Genomic DNA, 17,912 nt, shown 5'->3' with positions numbered 1-17,912 from the left:
CGGCCATCTACTTGTAATTTATGGTGGAAGGTTTCAGGGGGATGTGCAGCACGGGTCACCCCTGAAATCGAATTGGCCGCCCCATTATCCTCAACTATGATTGACTATCTGCCAGCCAGACCTTGACACTGTGACGGTATTATTAAATGTTCTTTGTTTTCATTTCTATTTAGCCAAAGCCTACTTCTGGAGGTGCAATTTCTTTTTGAGGAACAACAGAAAGTATGGAAGATTTATGTTACATTTGTATGGTGCCACTCTGTTGTGTTGTGATTGGGAAGTCTATGTATCTTTTTTAATTACAATATTAAACATAAATGTCAGAAACCATAAGATATTGTAATAGAGTTATGTGTTGTGGGGACAGAAATGGTAAATAAATGCCATTCCAATGTGTGTGTGTGTGTGTGTGTGTGTGTGTGTGTGTGTGTGTGTGTGTGTGTGTGTGTGTGTGCAGGCACACGTACATCAGTGTCCCACTTTGGACACCCCAATCAAAAAAAGTTTGGAAACTGTTTACCTGATACCTGTGTATGTATGTGTGTGTGGAAGGTTTTTATATTTGAGGGAGCAGCCCCATTGTCTGACCCTTTTCCTCCACTCCACAGGACATCCCCCACTGATGGAGAACGAGACGTGGCTGCACCCTTCATACATCCCCCATTATCTCCTCCATGGTGACCCTTTCGCTTCGAAACTGTCCAGAGAGGCGGATATCATTGCCGCCTTTTACATCTGCATCATAGGTCAGTCTGATCGTAAAGATTGCTTTTCTCTTGATAAATGTTTTTATTTCAATAAAAGTGACGTTGAGTGTTGCTGCAATCAGGCTTAATGATAATGTGTTGGAACATGAACATCTCACTGCGAGGCAATAAGGATAAAGGTAAGATGAAAAGAACATTCTGAGACGTGCGATAACTGTTTGAAGTGGCTCTTTGTTCTTTGAAATCTATAATATCAACAGGCCATTGAGAAGCAGTTCAATGTTTCATTTCAGGGCTTGGCATTCGAGCGATCTTAGTGATCTTACTTGTACAAAATGGAAAATCTAGATCTATTAGAAAATGAATAAAATTAACAAGGATTTGGAAAATTTGACAAAATGGCAGAAAAAAGTGGATTCAGTTTCGGTTCTAATTTTATTTTAGATGGCGATAATTTGAATAATTTGATTTATTATTTGTACTTATAACCATGGTCTCCCTCCCAACTCTGCAAATACCAAAGTTTGGTCAGGACCCCTAGGCGTCTGATACCAATACTGATACCATACTTTCGACTGACTCTCAAAGTAAACCAACCCACGTCATTGATAGACTCTCAGCAACTGATGTGGTATAAAGGGCAAAGTACCGCCTTTCCCTGTCACTTCCAAAACTATCACTAGAGGGGAACCTAGAGCATCATAGTTTGAAGCCTAGGGTCGTTATTTGACGAGATGGGGGTGAGAATCTCTTGTTTCTTACCCTGTCACACTTAAGGGTTACACACTACGGTATATATAGTTGCGTGTTTTCTACGGAGTGGCATAAAGCAACTCGACTCACTGTATTTTTGAAGCACAATTTTACACTTCGGTTGTTCGAGAACGAGACGAGCCCCGCGGCGGTTCACTGTGTCAGTCCACATTGGACATGATGTTTTCACCGGGCTGGGATACACTTTGGATCAATGTACACTTAAAATATCATATGTTTGTCTCGTCACTCGCTGCATTCTTGTCTCACCCTTACGCATAGTAAACTGAACTGTTAAATTAAGTGCTATTGATGAAACTAAATGAACACACAGAAGACCATACAAATCAATATAGTTGTTATTGAGAGTATCAGGCCGTTAGATGCTGCGAACGCAGAAGGGGGATGGGGTGAAGGGATTCATAAAACCATGTTGTTATATTTATGTCCTTTTTCTCTCTCATTATGGCTACATTACAGTATGCACTTATACTTATTTACATAAATAATGTAGTACATAGTCCCCTGTTTAGTAAGGATTTGATGGCATGAATATGTTGCTGCAAATGGGTGTTGACTGCCTGATGTGGATGGTCTAGCCTGAAGCTTTTACTTGTCATGTTTCATTTACACAAAACAAGAATAGCTGTTCTACCGCCAGGTTTTTTTGCCTTTCAAAAGGAAATCATCTCGGGAAATGAAACATTTTGATACTGTTTGTTATATTACGTCTCAAAAAAGCTGGAGTTCTTTTCTTCCCGTGGCTTTATTGAGACGCTGCTGTTTAGCACTGTCGCCTAGACAGCAAGAGGGGCCCGGGTTCAATCCCAGGGCTGGACGGCCTTCTGTGTGGAGTTTGCATGTCCTCCAATGTGAGGGTGAATAGCTCTCTGTCCATATATGTCCTGTGATAGTCTGGCGACCTCCAGTTGGTACCCGGCCTTTGCCCAATGTCAGCTTGGATCGACTGTATATATTCACAGTATATATTAGGGCTGGGCAAGTTAACGCGTTATAATAATTGTCGGCGTTAATTAATGAATGCGTTAGCGCATTCATTAATTAACGCTGACAATTATTTTATCGCGCATTAACGTAGTTTTTTTAAATTATTAAGCGGACATTTTTAACACAAGAACCGGGCAGCGAGCGGTGAACAGCTGTGTTTGTGTGGCGTCTCTCCCTGCTTCCTCTGCGCGTTGTTCACTCCAAAGACAATGCAGATAAGGTTGCTCAAATATTGGAAGGGACAATTCCCAACCGTACCAAATGCAAACCTAGGCCCTCGAGTCATAGTGCAGTCGAGTTACTGGTAGAATGTCTCTTCTCGTGTGTGGCATTGTGTGGGATGGGTTCATAATATCGAGATCATGCACACGCTTTCTCTCTGTCCTCTAAACCAACTGGCCCGTCTTTAATCTGTATTTAACGTGTTTTCTTTCATGTCTTTGATATCCCTGATTTCCTGTGTTGTCTAGTGTTCTCGCATATCTCCTTTATCTTATCAAACATATCAATACATTTTTGATCAAAGCGTTAACATGTAAGCAAGGATTCACAGCCTTCCTCTGTAACATCTCTTTATTGGGTGTCTGAAACCTCATAGTAAGCTTCCACAGTGTGCCATTTAAAGAAAATATGAATGAGCAGATGTAGAATACTGCAAATATGGCGAACAATGAAATGCACCTGTGTCTGCAGGGTATACTGTGCTCTTTTTGTGTTATAGTGGGTTTTTCTTTAATCTGAGAATGTGCCTAAGCATTATGTACATTGTGATTGTGACATGACCGTGCCTTTCTTGTTTTCATCCGTGCTGTTTTTTCAGCATGAAGATTTGCTCTCAGGCGGTTATTTTAGTCAAATAGGTCTTTTGATTAAATGCATCCATGGTAAGAGCCTGTACCTGCATTATTCATGCTCTTCTGTGCATTATTTCTCTGCTAAATTGCAATATTTAATCATATATTACAAAATTGGGGCAAATGTATTAACCATTGCTTTCAAGCTGTTTATCATTAAGTGAGGCAGATTATTTCGACATGCCGGTGTTAATAGGTAATGATGTGAAAATGTATTACACTTTGACAAGTTCACATAATGCGATGTTGTTACGTAATGTGTTGTTGCGGTGCTTATTGTTATAGCTCCCACAGCTATCAAATATGCATATGAATAGAAAGCTGGCTGCCTTCGATTGGGAATCCAGTGAAAGTATTACAGACTCTACGGAACAAATATTCCTTCTTGCTTTGCCACCTACAGCAGCATTCAGATCTATGTAGAGACAACCAAACTGGTGTAAGCGCAAATGGTTAATCTCTCTCTCTCTCTCTCTGTCTCTCTCTCTCTCTCTGTCTCTCTCTCTCTCTCTGTCTCTCTGTCTCTGTCTCTCTTACAGGAATCTTGTCTACAACAGGGAACGGCTATGTCATTTATATGACCATCAAACGGAAGACCAAGTTGAAGCCTCCTGAGCTCATGACTGTTAATCTAGCCGTCTTCGACTTTGGCATATCAGGTATTGGCTTCTGTGTGTAGTTACTGGGGTACAAAAAAAAATGAAGGAGACGTATAAGACCATTTGGCATTAAAAAAAAAACAATGCAAGTGTGGATTTTAAACGTATCTCAGGAACGTACAATGGCGTCATTTTTTCTGGCGATTGGGTTACTTGGTCAACTAGCGGGGGGGAAAACAACAAAAGTGCCAGATTTGTGTCATTCATGTAATAGCTGTTCGACATAATGAAGTTATTTAAAATCCTACAAAATCTTTCCTATTGTAATCCAGTTATCCTGCTAACCAACACAAACAACCACACCTGAAAACATGACCACTGTTGAAGCTAAAGACATTCAATATTTCTAATAAAATAAAGATGATTTAGACCTGATGAAAAAAAGCCCTTCAAGATAGGGCTATGATGATATTTTCCATCAGGTTTCTCAAATTTCCTCACTGGCCCAACGCAACACGCGTGAATATATTGTCAGTCAGCCCATTTGTTTCTCTTTCAGTCTCTTCATATATTAGGTTAATCTCTGCATTTTCATATATTCATATATTCATGCACTTGATGTCAGAGGAGTGAAATGATTTACATTCCCGTATTTCTTTCTACTCTTGATAAGAAACCTTTTCATTTGTTTTAGTTTTTTCTGTTTCCCGGAACCTAGTGAATATCTAGTATGGCATCTCAAAAGGTTCTTTTCCTGATTTAATTTGACCAACCCATAATACCAGCCTCGGGGTCCATTTAAATTCCACGTGTATTGACTTTCATTCTCATTGACTTCTGGATACGGATGCGTTTCTTTTTTTCAGACTCACACTTTTGACCTCAGAGGCACACTTTGACATTTTTAAACTAAACGCTAAAGTCAGCATGTCAACATGCTCACAACGGCGGCGCTAACGTGCTGATATTTAGCATGGTTCGCCATGTTTGTTTAGCGTGTTGGCACGCTAACATAACTTATTAACACACCTTGCAGTTGAGGCTGAGATTGAGCTATTTGTTGATAAAGCAAAGAGTTGGACTAATGTGACTAAATGTGACTTGCAGATGTTGCCGGATGATAATTTAGGAGCTTATCAAGGCTATTAAATGTCAAATTTATAATTTCTCTCTTTATTATGTCAAATTTCATGAAAATGTATCCAGAAGTTATTGCTCTCTCTCTCTCTTTCGTTCAAAAACACATTGACAACGGACCCTCTACATAAAACATGGTCATGCGCGGGAGGAAGCATTAGCCGCCCCTCTATTTTTCAGGAAAAACAATGTTGGATAACGTTTTAATACGCGTGTTAACGAGCAAACATTTTGTATAGAATCTTTCATTTATGAGCCGTAGCTGCAAGGGCAGCCACAAATCAACCGGTAGGACAGGATGGAAACGACAGTTTGCTGACATAAATCATTTGAGCATACACACGATGTGGTTTTGTCATAATGGTTTCTCTCAAATCTTCTTAGCAGATGAGGCACAGACTTTTTCTTTTCATAAACACTGCAGTAAATCAACAGTTACTAGAGGCCACAACAGCTGACCCCTGATGCTAACATCGGTGAACTTGTATGCAATGTTTGCTGTAGCTTGTTTCGAGCCCATTTAGTCTTCGAGAATAAATGAGTTCCATTGAGTTTAACGAAAAGCGGAGGTCAGTGAGGTCGTTTGAGGTCGTTTTTTGGGCTTTTCCCAAAACGATCGCAGCCGCAGAAACCACGAGACGCGGATGATTTAAGGTCCATCAAGGTCAAGTGAGTTTCTGCATTCACTTGTTCCCTGTCAAGTAAAGAGAAAAACATGACAAAGACGAGCCCTCTGGGGCTTTCTTTTTTGTGGAATTGGGACACAGCAGAGCAACAAAAGGTGCAAGCTGCTTATAAATCCACGTTATGACCCCGAGAGCATTTCTTCTGTAAATGTCTTTAAACCATCAGTCCATTCCATGATCTCTGACCTAACGTTGTATATCTGGTCCGTATGGAGTCTGGCGTTGGCGTGCACCAGTGTGGGATGTTGACGCGGGTGTGACCGACTCTATGCAGAACACAGTCAAGCCAACAAAGACCGTTTGTGTTGGGGAAGCGGAGTCCGGTTATCAGCCCATGTGGCCACACACGCAGCAGTCCTTGGCTCGAAATAAGTGTTTGTAAACAAGCCCTTGTGACGGCACGTAGAGAATAAGTAAAGAGTTTCATTCCAAAGTGGGTCACCACACCAGCTGTGTTGCTGGCATCAAAGGTCGGAAAACATCTCGTCACGATGACCTGAATCAGCCAGAGCATTCTGTGGCGAGTGTTACCTTGATGGCTTGATTGGAAGTACAAAGACGGGGCATCATCAAATTTTACCACCCGTGATTTCATTTCATTCAATTCTATTCTTTCAAAGAAAGTTAAAACAGCTTTAGAAATATAAATTTGAAGAAAAGCAACTCTTTCATCCTTTGATTATTCAATCTGTATTTTATTTGATTTGATTTAAAAGCCATCAACATCCCATTCATTCAACACACTGTAGGGGTGAGCGGTCTACCGTTACCACCGCCTTGTTGGGCCTCAACATGGATTTTGTAATACTGTCTTTACCCTGATGAACACACACACACACATTTTTGTTATAGCACACACACAAAGTCGAGGGTGATACAACACTCTATAAACTACCTCGCTTCCACACACTTTATACTATCTAAGGCAGGGCTATTCATTACAATTTCAACGAGGTCCAGTTAGAGAGACTTTCCTCATGCAAGGGTCCAGAACATCACAATAATGTCGTTATGATTTAGTTCCATATATATTGAAGTAGCCTAACAGTTGTATTAACGTCTGTATGTAGCCAACAACTGACAACTGATATCTCAACAATATTTATTGTCAGATTTCAAATTGAACTGGATGAATTATAAATAATACATACTCTATTAATGAATAAATTATCTCTCATTTCCAGTCTGGATTGAAGAATAAATGACAGAAAGCTTTTGAAAAATGTGCATCTTAAAATAAAATACAGAAACATGTATTGAACTGAATTGCCCTGCAGCTTTAAATTCAGTTCATTCAGGGTGAAGTGATGTCAACCAAAAAAACATATTATATTTTTCCTATCTTATAAAAAGATACATTTGTGTGCAGGGACTTTATCTGTGGTTATTAAACCACTTGTTTCAGCTCTATTCTCTCTGTTAACATCATTGTTAGACAGTGAATTCATGTGTTAGGGTTCTGATCATATTGGCTTCTTACATTGTCACATCTGTGACTTCATTTCGGATGTGAGTGGGTACGTTTGCTCAAAAGAGTTATCCTTTGTCTCGTAGTGAAGCTTCATATTGTCTCTTTTAATAATCGTCATGGTCTCTGAACACATGAGACACTGGTTTTAAACTGAACAGGGAAGAATTAACCTATAACAGTCTGTTCATTCTTGGTTCTGGTCTCTGTGACCACTTTTCTCTTTTTGGAGAACGTCGTGTGAAATAACTTCTCTCACGTGATATTCCTACTCTTCCTTCTCTTTCCTCATCTCTCCCTCGCGTCTGTAAATCTCACTCGCGTAGGGAAACTCGGAATAGACATATGTGATTGGCTCAGCAGCATGACCTGAAGTGATTAAACAACGCATGTAATTGGTCGGTGTGTTTCCTGGACCGCTGAACGAGTGCCGTAAAGGCTAGAAAAGCTGCGCCGGTTAAAATAGAAGCGCTCCGTTAAAAGTTAATAATTCTCATTTATTTATCTGTTTTAGATCCCGGGTCCGGATACAACGGTGTCTGGGTCCGGACCGCGGTCCGCCTATTAGTGACCCCTGGTCTAAGGTTACGTACAACCAGCAGCCAACCGATCCTTTTCACTGTCTATCTTTGCAGAGAGAAAAAAGGCGACGCAAGCCAAGTTGAATATAATTTATTTTACAAAAATTGGAAAACAATAAAATCTATGTAGCCGACAGTTTTCCAAGTGCCCACAAGTGTTGCTTGTGTTGGAAAGAAATCGAGGCTCCACTTGCTAAACGAATGGAACTATTTACATGTTTAAACCTCTACCTACAGCCTCTCCTGTCCTCCTGTCCTGTGTTCAGCAGCCTGCAGTTCAGACAGAGTTTTTGTCACTCATGGCTTCCCAGTTGCGCTGAGGAGCTCAGCATTTCCTGTTTTGATGAGACTTCACACTTTGGGTTACTTTTCCTGACGGAGGTGTTTGTCACACATGATGTGTGACAAACACCAATGGAAGGTTGAAAATCCAATGAAAAAGTTTATTGGTTTATAGTTTATACAACGGTATAAACTCATATCGCCCACCCTGAATACACTAACTAATGCTTCACTGCAGCTGCTATCTGCAAGAAGCACTGATGCATGATCTGTGATGCAGATGTTTGTGCTGCTGCCAATAATGACATGCCCAGTATATCATCTGCATGATAGCATTTGATCGATGTTGTATCTTAATGGCTACTCTTTCATTTCAACCACGTCTACTCACACAGACTCCGGTGGTATCCCTTTGGATACTGGCGACTGTGATGGTCATCAAAATGTGCATAGAACTCCATTGACATTGTGTCTTTCAGAGACAGACGCATGATAAAAGATGGACATCCGCATTCATGTGTACAAAACCACATCGTTCGTAAGCCGTCATGGGAATCTTGGGGAATTTCACAATTACATTTGGATTTTTTTGTAGTCATGGTTGGATTCGGAATCTATTCAAGACCATTTCTCTATTGAATAACTTGAGAGGGCGTCCCTATTTTCAGGCCCTTCCACCACTGAAATACAATGTAAAACATAACTGTCTAACAGAACAGGGAGATACAGAGAAATGTGTGTGGGCGTATGCAGATTCAACTGCATTCATACGGGCATTTTTCACATTCCTCTGCTTGATAACGTTATTAACGACAAACAGAAATCCATGTTTGGCTTTTATGAATTGATTCAGAATCGTAGGAGGATAAGACTTGCTTATGTGATGTCACACGACCTTCATGTGTTTTTCAAGCCACCTACGACTAACTGTAGCTACTAAAGCATTTCCTGCCTTTCTTTCTGTCGTACACTTATTACTTAACATAAAAAATAAGAACATGAAGAGTCGGCATTTAAATGTGAATATTAATGCAATTTGAAAATCAACCCTCTTAGTATTTTCACATTGGGAATGGATCAAATGAAAGTATAGTATGACAGAGGTCATGGATGTCTAGAAAGGCGGCTGTTTGATAACATGTAGCATGTAGCATAAGCTACAGGGACATTCAAAAGAGAGGCTTTCAGTGCTTGACTCTTAAGCATTACATTTCATTCATTTCATGGTGTCTGTTGTATATCAAAGAATATGAAAAGTAAAACATATTTTGGAAAGCAGTAATAATGTTGCAATAAGAACTACTCTTCCATGTGTGTGTGTGAAGCTGTCTAAAAAAACAAAACCTAAATGTTGCTCGATTGATTGCATCGACCTCATCAGTAATTTTCCGTCTCTTGGGTGCTATAGTTGCAAGTTACCCTTAAATGATTGAAAGCACGTTTTTCTTTTTCCTTAAATGCTTTCATTGTCACGATCAGGCTTTGCCTTCTGTGTTCTGTGTGTCTTTGTATAGCTCCACCCTCCTCACTCTACCTGTCAGCCACTCCCTCAGCACCAGCCTAACTCCCTTCACCTGCCTCTGATCACTAATCAAGCACTCCCTCATCAGAACAACTCTCCTCACCTGTTTAAGCCACAATATAAACCCCTGCCTCTCAGTCACTCTTTGCCAGATCATTGCCATGTCTGCCCGCCCGTTTGGCTTGTCCTGTTCCCGGTTTCCCCGTCTGCCTGCCCTGCCTCGTCCTGCTGGATTTCCCCCCTCGTCTCTTGTCTCGTCCGTGAATTCCCTGTTGTGTTTCTGTAAGTTTCCTGTTCTGATGTCATTGTTTATTAAACACCTGCTTCACTCTACTGCTGGTCTTGTCTGCACTTGAGTCCTCCACCACACCCCGTAACATTCATGTCTATTATGTCCTTCTTTTGTCTTTCTTTTATTCTCCTCGCACTTGTATGCAGTCAAATTTTTCATAAAATGCGTCTTCCTTGGCAAACAATTTTCATAGCACTATACATCTTTGTAGTGTCTTTTTTTCTGTAACAACAAGGTTCTCATATCAAAGGGCATATTTCTTTTCAATTGTGAATGGGAATCTACTTTTATTGTGAGACACGGCACAAAGGGGAACTTAGCCCACGCCTTTGACCCATCCTGGTAATGGTAGCAGTGGACAGTCATGTTAGAGCAGTTTGGGGGACCGGTGTGTTGCTCAAGGGCTTCCCGGCAGTGGAGTCAAACTTGCACCTCTCCAGCTACCAGTCCACACTCCATGAAGTCTCCACAGACTGAGCTACTGCTCAAATATGTACTGTATATTTGCATAAGTAACCCTTGTTCCTTTGATGTCTGCATATGGAGTGCCTGTTATTCTAAAGGCTGATCTTTTCGGTGAGATGGTCTGCTTACACAGTCTCTTTGGACCAGCAGATGCTGGAGTCTGAGTGCTGCAGGAAAGCTTTGGAGTAACTGAGCAAAATGCCCCTCATCATTAATTCTTTCACATTTCATCTCTCAGCTTCTAGGTCCCATTTAGGTTTTTATAGCATATGGAAACCATTTCCATAAATAGCACCCAGAAGCTTGCCCATGGTGTACCATTCATGTTTTCTTAGAATTATTAACACATTGCCCTTTGTGAAAACTCCACCATTTGCTCTCATTGCTGCAGTACAATGGCAGCCTTTTTTTCTTTAAACTACTTCAACTACAGTTTTTTAAAAAGGTAACGAAATAAATAAAAAAAACGAAAATTTATGAGTTGTCATATACACATACATGAAAAGTAACTTCTGCATTTAACCCATCCCTAGCTTATTGGGAGCAGTGGGCTGCTGAGAAGCGCCCGGAGAGCAGTTAGGGGTTCAGTGTCTTGCTCAGGGACACTTCGGCACAGGGCTCGTAGTCTGTAACGTCTGTATTTTTCAACCTGGACCCTATTTTCCCATATTTTTGTGTTTAAGTGACTAATGGGGACAATAATTTGCTAAATTGGTATAAAGGTAAAGAAAAAGGTTTTATTTCGCTTTAGGGTTCTTTCCATAATGTTGCCAGACACGTGGTAAAAACAAGCACTTTCACTGTACGTACATTGACGAGTTGCCGAGAGATAACATTGCTGCCAGTTGAGCGGCATTAATATATAAAATTAATTATCTTAGGATTTTTAAAAATGAGTAAAGAACTTTTTTTTTTTAGATGTTATTCAACTCAAATCGTGTAATCGCATGTTTTTTTTTACCCTGCATAACACTCCATGCCATCCTCAGTGCTTTAATCCTCACTAATCCTCTCCTGGTTGACCTGTTCTCTCTTTAAGCCTTTTAGTAGGGCTTACAAGGACATGGGGGGGCTCCTCCTGATCATCTTGAAAATTATAATATGCTAAATTATATTAAAGCAAATACATTTTGCAGCCTTTTTCAAGACCAAAACGCTGATAAGAATAAGTACAAGTTATATTGATAGTTGTAGCTGACAATAACCCGATCTCATCCGGAAGTGCACAGAACAAATCCTGAACAGACAGCCGGATCAAGAGTCAAATACATTACCTTTATGAACAATCTCCATTATTGAAATTAGTTTTTTGCCCCGCGGAACCTAAAGATGCATTCATTCAACTGATTGATTTAGCTGTGTGTCCGTCTAACACTTTGGTCCGGGAGCAAGTTGTCCTGACATCTACTGGCCAGATCACCATGACATTTAGTGTGAATATTCATAGTTCCCAAAGGATGTGTTGTGGTGACTGCTCTTAAGCACTACCACCAGGTAAATGTTCTCACTGGACCAACACTTATGTCAATTATGATTTCAAACTGATGACCCCTAGAGGATGGATCCTCATCTGGTTTGGAGACAAGTGACCTTTCCCCTTTTGCCACCAGTAAGCCATAAATCGAGCCAAATTTTCCTCTGTTTCAACAATGTTTGCAAAAAAACCCAGCGGTGCCCAGGAATCTATATCGATATTTAGGCCAAGACTTCCTTTTCCGTGCGCTGCTGCTGTTTACATCCTAATTAGCATCTTGAGATGCAACACTGAAGTTGGAGTAAAGAGATGATGCATACAACTGGATTGTTCCACACGTAGCGAGTTTACAAGCTAATTTTAAACCAATAAAAACCTAACTCTTTGGCTCTGCACATGGACTGTTTACCTGCTTTCAACCAAAGCCTGTTCCAACGTGATTGGTCAACACTACTCGGACTACAAACAGGAACCATTCCTCTAACAAATCAATCTCAAGTGGCAGAGTATGTATAAGAATTTTGGATTTGCTTTTTAAAAAGGAGGGACATGTTTTTTTTCCTTAATTCAATCTAACTACACCGTTCGCAGACAACTAGTCTGGATGCTTTTTTCCCCATAATGTACCAGGCAGTGGTATTGAATAAATGTAAAAGAAGACTCCTAGAAAATGGAGCAGTAGGATCCCTAAGTAAAGTATGGAGGAAGTTTACCCCAAGTTAGTCACTGCCCAAACAAACTGTGCATGCTTTTTGGGAGTGAGGGGGCCGGATGCCAAATTTCAACTCTGTACATAATCTCCATTTACACAGTGGTCCTTCCCACATGAGCTGGAAGACAAATAACAATGGTAATCACCATTACAATCGCCTGATTTGTAGAGCTTAGAGTTTCTTTGCTGTTATTGCCATTACTCAGAATCCGTAAATATCAATTGGCCACCGAACATGTGAGCGACCATGTGTACATGCCCCGCTGGGTATTCCACGATTCCAAGAATACATTTGGCTCATCACATCATTGGCTCATGATTATGCAAACTTGCCTCGAGAGGTTTTTGATGTTTATCCCTTTAATGCCGCTTGGGCTCAGCATGCCACATGGCCCTCGGCATGTCCAGCTTTCTAGGAAGATGGTCCGCATCTGATACAACAACAATCAGGGAGTCACTTGGGTTCGCTGCAGTAAGGAGGACACTGGAGCCTTGGGCTGAACACATAAATCTTTGTTGTGCCGGAATGTTATTCCCAAGGTAAAGTCCCATGAAAATACCACAGCATTCACACCTTAAGACAGGACTGTAACCGTCTGTGGAAGCTTTACAAGAATCACTAGTATTGCCTTGTATTGGCTTGTGTTGTCTTTTGTTGGGGATGTTGTACCAATAGCTGTCACATGTATTCTTGCTTTTAAACTTTGAATACACTGGGAAAGAGAGAAAGGGGCTTTTGTCAACTGCACTCCAACACACAGACCTCAGTTTGATTTTTGGTTGGTGATATGGGAGGAGTGGGAGGGGAGTCCCAATTGATGAGGGATGGACTGCTATGAAGACTTGAGTATTAATGATTTACGAAATGGCTCGATCAATCTCGGATCAAAAATTGGAATGGTTGGTAAATTTGGATTTATTTACGTTGTCTGACTTTGTCTCCAACGATTGAAAAAAAATAGGCGGATTACTTAATTTGTAAAGACACAATTTTGCATCTGGCTTAAATACATTTTTGTAGTTCTGTAAGGGCTAGGCATAGTTACATTTAAGACACAATGATACAAATTTTATTCATTCTTTAGTAACAGTCTTGATCTGTGTTGTGGAAACGGTTGTGTAGCTGGTGAGTGGTAGTGAATAATCATTTAATCTTATCATCTAATTCTGATCCTTTCTCTGTCTTTCCCTTCCACTCTTTCTCCAACTCCATTTCCACCAACTCCCATCCTCCTTTCTAACCTTCCCATTTCTGTTTCACGCATGTCGTTCTTTTATCCCCCCCCCCCCAGTGACAGGAAAGCCCTTTTTTGTTGTATCTAGTTTCGCCCACCGCTGGTTGTTCGGCTGGGAGGGTTGTCGTTTCTACGGCTGGGCGGGCTTCTTCTTCGGTTGTGGGAGCCTCATCACTATGACCGTGGTCAGTCTGGACCGGTACCTCAAGATCTGCCATCTCAGATACGGTACGTCGGGATCTCTTATTACAGGGTCGCCTAAACATTTGAATTCTATGTACACACCCACCCTTTTTGATTTAAATACAAATTTGTATTTGTCACAACGTAGACCCAAACCCACGACTGGAATATTAATTCTTAGATATTGTATAATTGTTATACTCCCTATTCCCTAATAAAATTATTTGTTGTCACAAATTAGAATTCAATTATTCCTGGAACATCCTACAGCCCATGGGTGTCGCCTGAATCCCCTTTGAGTGGCCCTGGACATGAATTGTGTGTTGCGAATGTTACTCTTATGTTAAACAGGAATGGCGTACAGTGAATTGTATTTCCTTTGTTCTTAGTCCTCATAGCTTTAACCACTAACTTTTAGCGATTTAAAGCCGAGTGTTCCTTTACATTCAACATTTGGGAAGATCATAGTAAGCTAGCAGGGTGGGCTAAAGTATTTCCACTCGGAAAGTGGAAGCAACTTAGCTTAGCTTGCTAACATGAGCATTGATTAACAGCAGAGCTTACTTTCCGTGCATGTTATGTCAACAGCTGCTGAGATTTTCATGCGTCCCACATTGTGTGACTATTGGTATTGAAATTATATTTTGCTAATTGCAATCACTTAAAATTTTAATTTTAATTTCAGTTTGACTATAGTTTGAGGTTGCTGAAATAGTTTATAGTTCAGGGACACAACATTCTCATGCAGCTGCACTCAAGAAAGCAACAGAAAGCAGGCACACACAACTCAAACCACTCCAGGGTCAGTTTCCTTTAAAGTGTCTTTCAAAAACGTCAGAAATGGTTTGCACTTTGTCAACCAGCCTAATTGAAACTGAGCAAATGCTGTTTTTAACAGATGTAATTTGAGTTTTCCAATTAAGTCTCTAACATCTCTCTCACCACTTGTCCATCGTCTTTTTCTTCACTCTTAGGCACGTGGCTGAAACGCCACCACGCCTTTCTGTGCCTGGCCTTTGTGTGGGTGTATGCAGCTTTCTGGGCCACCATGCCCCTGGTCGGCTGGGGAAACTACGCCCCGGAGCCCTTCGGGACCTCCTGCACGTTGGACTGGTGGCTGGCACAGGCCTCCGTGTCCGGCCAGTGCTTCGTCATGGCCATCCTGTTCTTCTGTCTCATCCTCCCCGCGGGCATCATCGTCTTCTCCTATGTCATGATTATCTTCAAGGTCAAGTCGTCTGCAAAGGAGATTTCAAACTTTGACGCCCGCATCAGAAACACCCACAACCTAGAGATGAAACTCACAAAGGTGGGTGAGAGGTTGGAGGGAAGGTGCTGGTAAAGGAAAAGAGCTGGACAAAGAGAAAAGAAGACATTTTTGCATACTCATAGAGGAATTGTGCGAAGTACAAATAAGTGATCTGATTATTGCTTTGTGTCCCCTCACAGGTGGCAATGCTGATCTGTGCAGGCTTCTTGATAGCCTGGATCCCTTATGCAGTGGTGTCAGTGGTGTCGGCGTTTGGTGATCCAGACTCCGTGCCCATCCCCGTGTCTGTCATTCCCACGCTGCTGGCCAAGTCCTCGGCTATGTACAACCCCATCATCTACCAGGTGCTGGACCTGAAAAATTCCTGCACGAAATCCTCCTGCTTTAAGGGCCTGAAGAAACGTAGGCATTTTAGAAAGTCAAGGTAAATGGAGTGTGTTTTACTCTACAGTCTTTATTCCTGTGATGCTGTTGGTAGTCAGCGGCTCATTCACTAGTTGTGTGGCTACCAGCTGACTACCAGACATATTCATTCAAGTGTGCATCGCGGCCAATATAACCTGAATCTTCTTTCTGTTTTTCTGCTATAATTGGCTAATTTGCTATAATATATTCTCTGCTAATTAGTAGAACTGTTGTAACTGAAAGGTTTATCCCATTATATTACTGTAATACAGACAGTTTAAGGTTGGTGCATAAGAGAGTCCACAGCACGTAAACGCACAAGCATACACAAGCTAAACATCTCAGCATCCTGCAGGTATTTTTCCCAGGAAATGGGAACAGATTTTGTGGAAAATTACCAGGAAACATTCAACCTTAATTGCAGCTGAAACACCACCTAATAAGCTCATTATGACGAGCAAGCTACGGTTATTTGTTTCTAGGGGTGTAACAATACACGTATTCGTATTAAACCGTTTGGTACGAGGCTTACGAACTGAACAATACGTTTGAATAATACTAGTGCATTTGGAAAATGCAGAAGCTTAAATTGTGGGAAATATGTTTTCGGTGGACTGCTCTCACGTAGCAGACAACGGGCTGTGACCTCTGAACCCGGAACAAAAAAACCCAAAACAAAAGACAGCTGAGGCACCGCACTTCTGGGAGGCTACGCTAAACTAGCTTTAACAACCAATAACTCTGCGCATGACGGTATGCTTTGTAATTAATGGCCAATGCATATAGTCCAAATCTATATAATTAACACAATGACAACAAACTCACAAGAACCAGTCACATATATTTATAAGACAACAAAGCAACAAATCAATCCAGCAACACTGCAGCGCAACACGCATTCTGCTACACACTCAAGGGCCATTCAGATATTAGATGTAAAAAAACAAACGCAGTTGATTTACCAAATGCTGTTCTTTAAAGACAAACGCCATCCTCCTTTCTTTGTTGACAAAGAGTTTAATCCCACGGTTAAATCCCAAATCTGCTCCTCCTTTCAGCCAGTGAGTGTTAAAAAAACAAAGCTAGGTAAATAAAATAAAAAATCTGCACCAAGCAAAAAATGTCATAATTCTTACTACTTTGCTTTGCTGGCTACTTTAAGTTTTGTTTCACGATAGTCACGTGCTCGCCCACTGACCAATCCCAGCACACGCTGCACCTCACTGCAGCGCTGCACCTGAAAACTCAGCTGCCCGTTAATGCTGACGTACTTGTAGGCCAGCTAGCAGGCTCTGGCACGTCAAAGAATACGCCTAGAGGTCACAGCAGTTCACTTTATACAGTGAGGTCAAGTTTAAAAAATGGTCTTACTACAATTAAATGGCTATTATGGGGAATAACATGACCACACAGGAATACAATTTGGCTCATTGGATCCACCAGAGTCTAAGCTTTCCAATCGAAACCCAATTCATGCAAGTCCAAGAATGTTTGGGGACCCCAGTATGCAGAGAGCATTGTTTGAATAGGTGAAAATAACACATTTCCACTGCATGCAAAAAACGGCATCGTTTTTGCCTAAAACTGCATAGGATTATCATAGAGTGGGCAGGTCCGTAAAGGGGAGACTCGTAGGGACTCATTTTCATTCACATATCTTGAGGTGAGAGGTCAATGGACCCCTCAGAAAATCTTCATATCAGTTTTCCCTCGCCGAAGTTTGTCTTTGCCCACGTTTGGAATGTTATTCTGAGGCATCGGCAGCCTACAAAAGACAGGACGTCGGCACAATTTGCATGGCTTTTTGTCTTACTGACGTTCTTGTTTCCTCTTGTTTCTATGTCCCTGCAGGCTCTACACCATCTCTGGCACGTTAAAGGACAATACATCAGCCAAAGAAGCTCACATCGAGATGTGAGACAGACATTTTAGACTGCGTGACCCTCTTACATCTCCTACTTTGGACGGTTTGCCTTGTCCCCTGCCCCTCTTGTGCCCTACACTCGCCCAATCACATGCTGCCTGTCACCCGCTATATTAACAACAGCTCACCTTTGTTTCCCAGTGAGTCCTGAGTCTTGCTGCTTGTTTTAACACCCACGCTGGATCCCCTGTGTGACATGGCTCCTACAGCTCCCCCACTCCCCCTTCTTCGGAAACACATCTTCCCCACAGTGTTGTGCTTAATCTGTGGAGTTGTGTTGTCTTTACAGTGGTTACAACATACAATTGGCGTGTTGTGTGAGCTTCTTGACTTTATTTTCAGTATTACAGACAAC

General features: G+C 41.3%; 1 protein-coding gene across 1 annotated transcript; it reads left to right on the top strand.

Annotated features, from left to right (window-relative positions):
* The first annotated feature begins 622 nt into the window (after nucleotides 1-622).
* On the top strand, nucleotides 623-17,551 carry opn5 (opsin 5). The gene is made up of 6 exons (XM_076084838.1): nucleotides 623-746; nucleotides 3,862-3,981; nucleotides 13,833-14,003; nucleotides 14,933-15,267; nucleotides 15,408-15,652; nucleotides 17,485-17,551. The coding sequence occupies exons 1-6, from the start codon at nucleotides 623-625 to the stop codon at nucleotides 17,549-17,551; spliced, it is 1,062 nt and encodes a 353-aa protein (XP_075940953.1).
* Nucleotides 17,552-17,912: the final 361 nt, after the last annotated feature.

The sequence above is a fragment of the Anarhichas minor genome, unplaced genomic scaffold (genome assembly GCF_050575085.1).
Source record: "Anarhichas minor isolate MPS153535 unplaced genomic scaffold, ASM5057508v1 ptg000136l, whole genome shotgun sequence".
Lineage (NCBI taxonomy): Eukaryota > Metazoa > Chordata > Actinopteri > Perciformes > Anarhichadidae > Anarhichas > Anarhichas minor.
The sequence above is the reverse complement of the archived record's forward strand: the minus strand, read 5'-3'. Positions and strand labels throughout refer to the sequence as shown.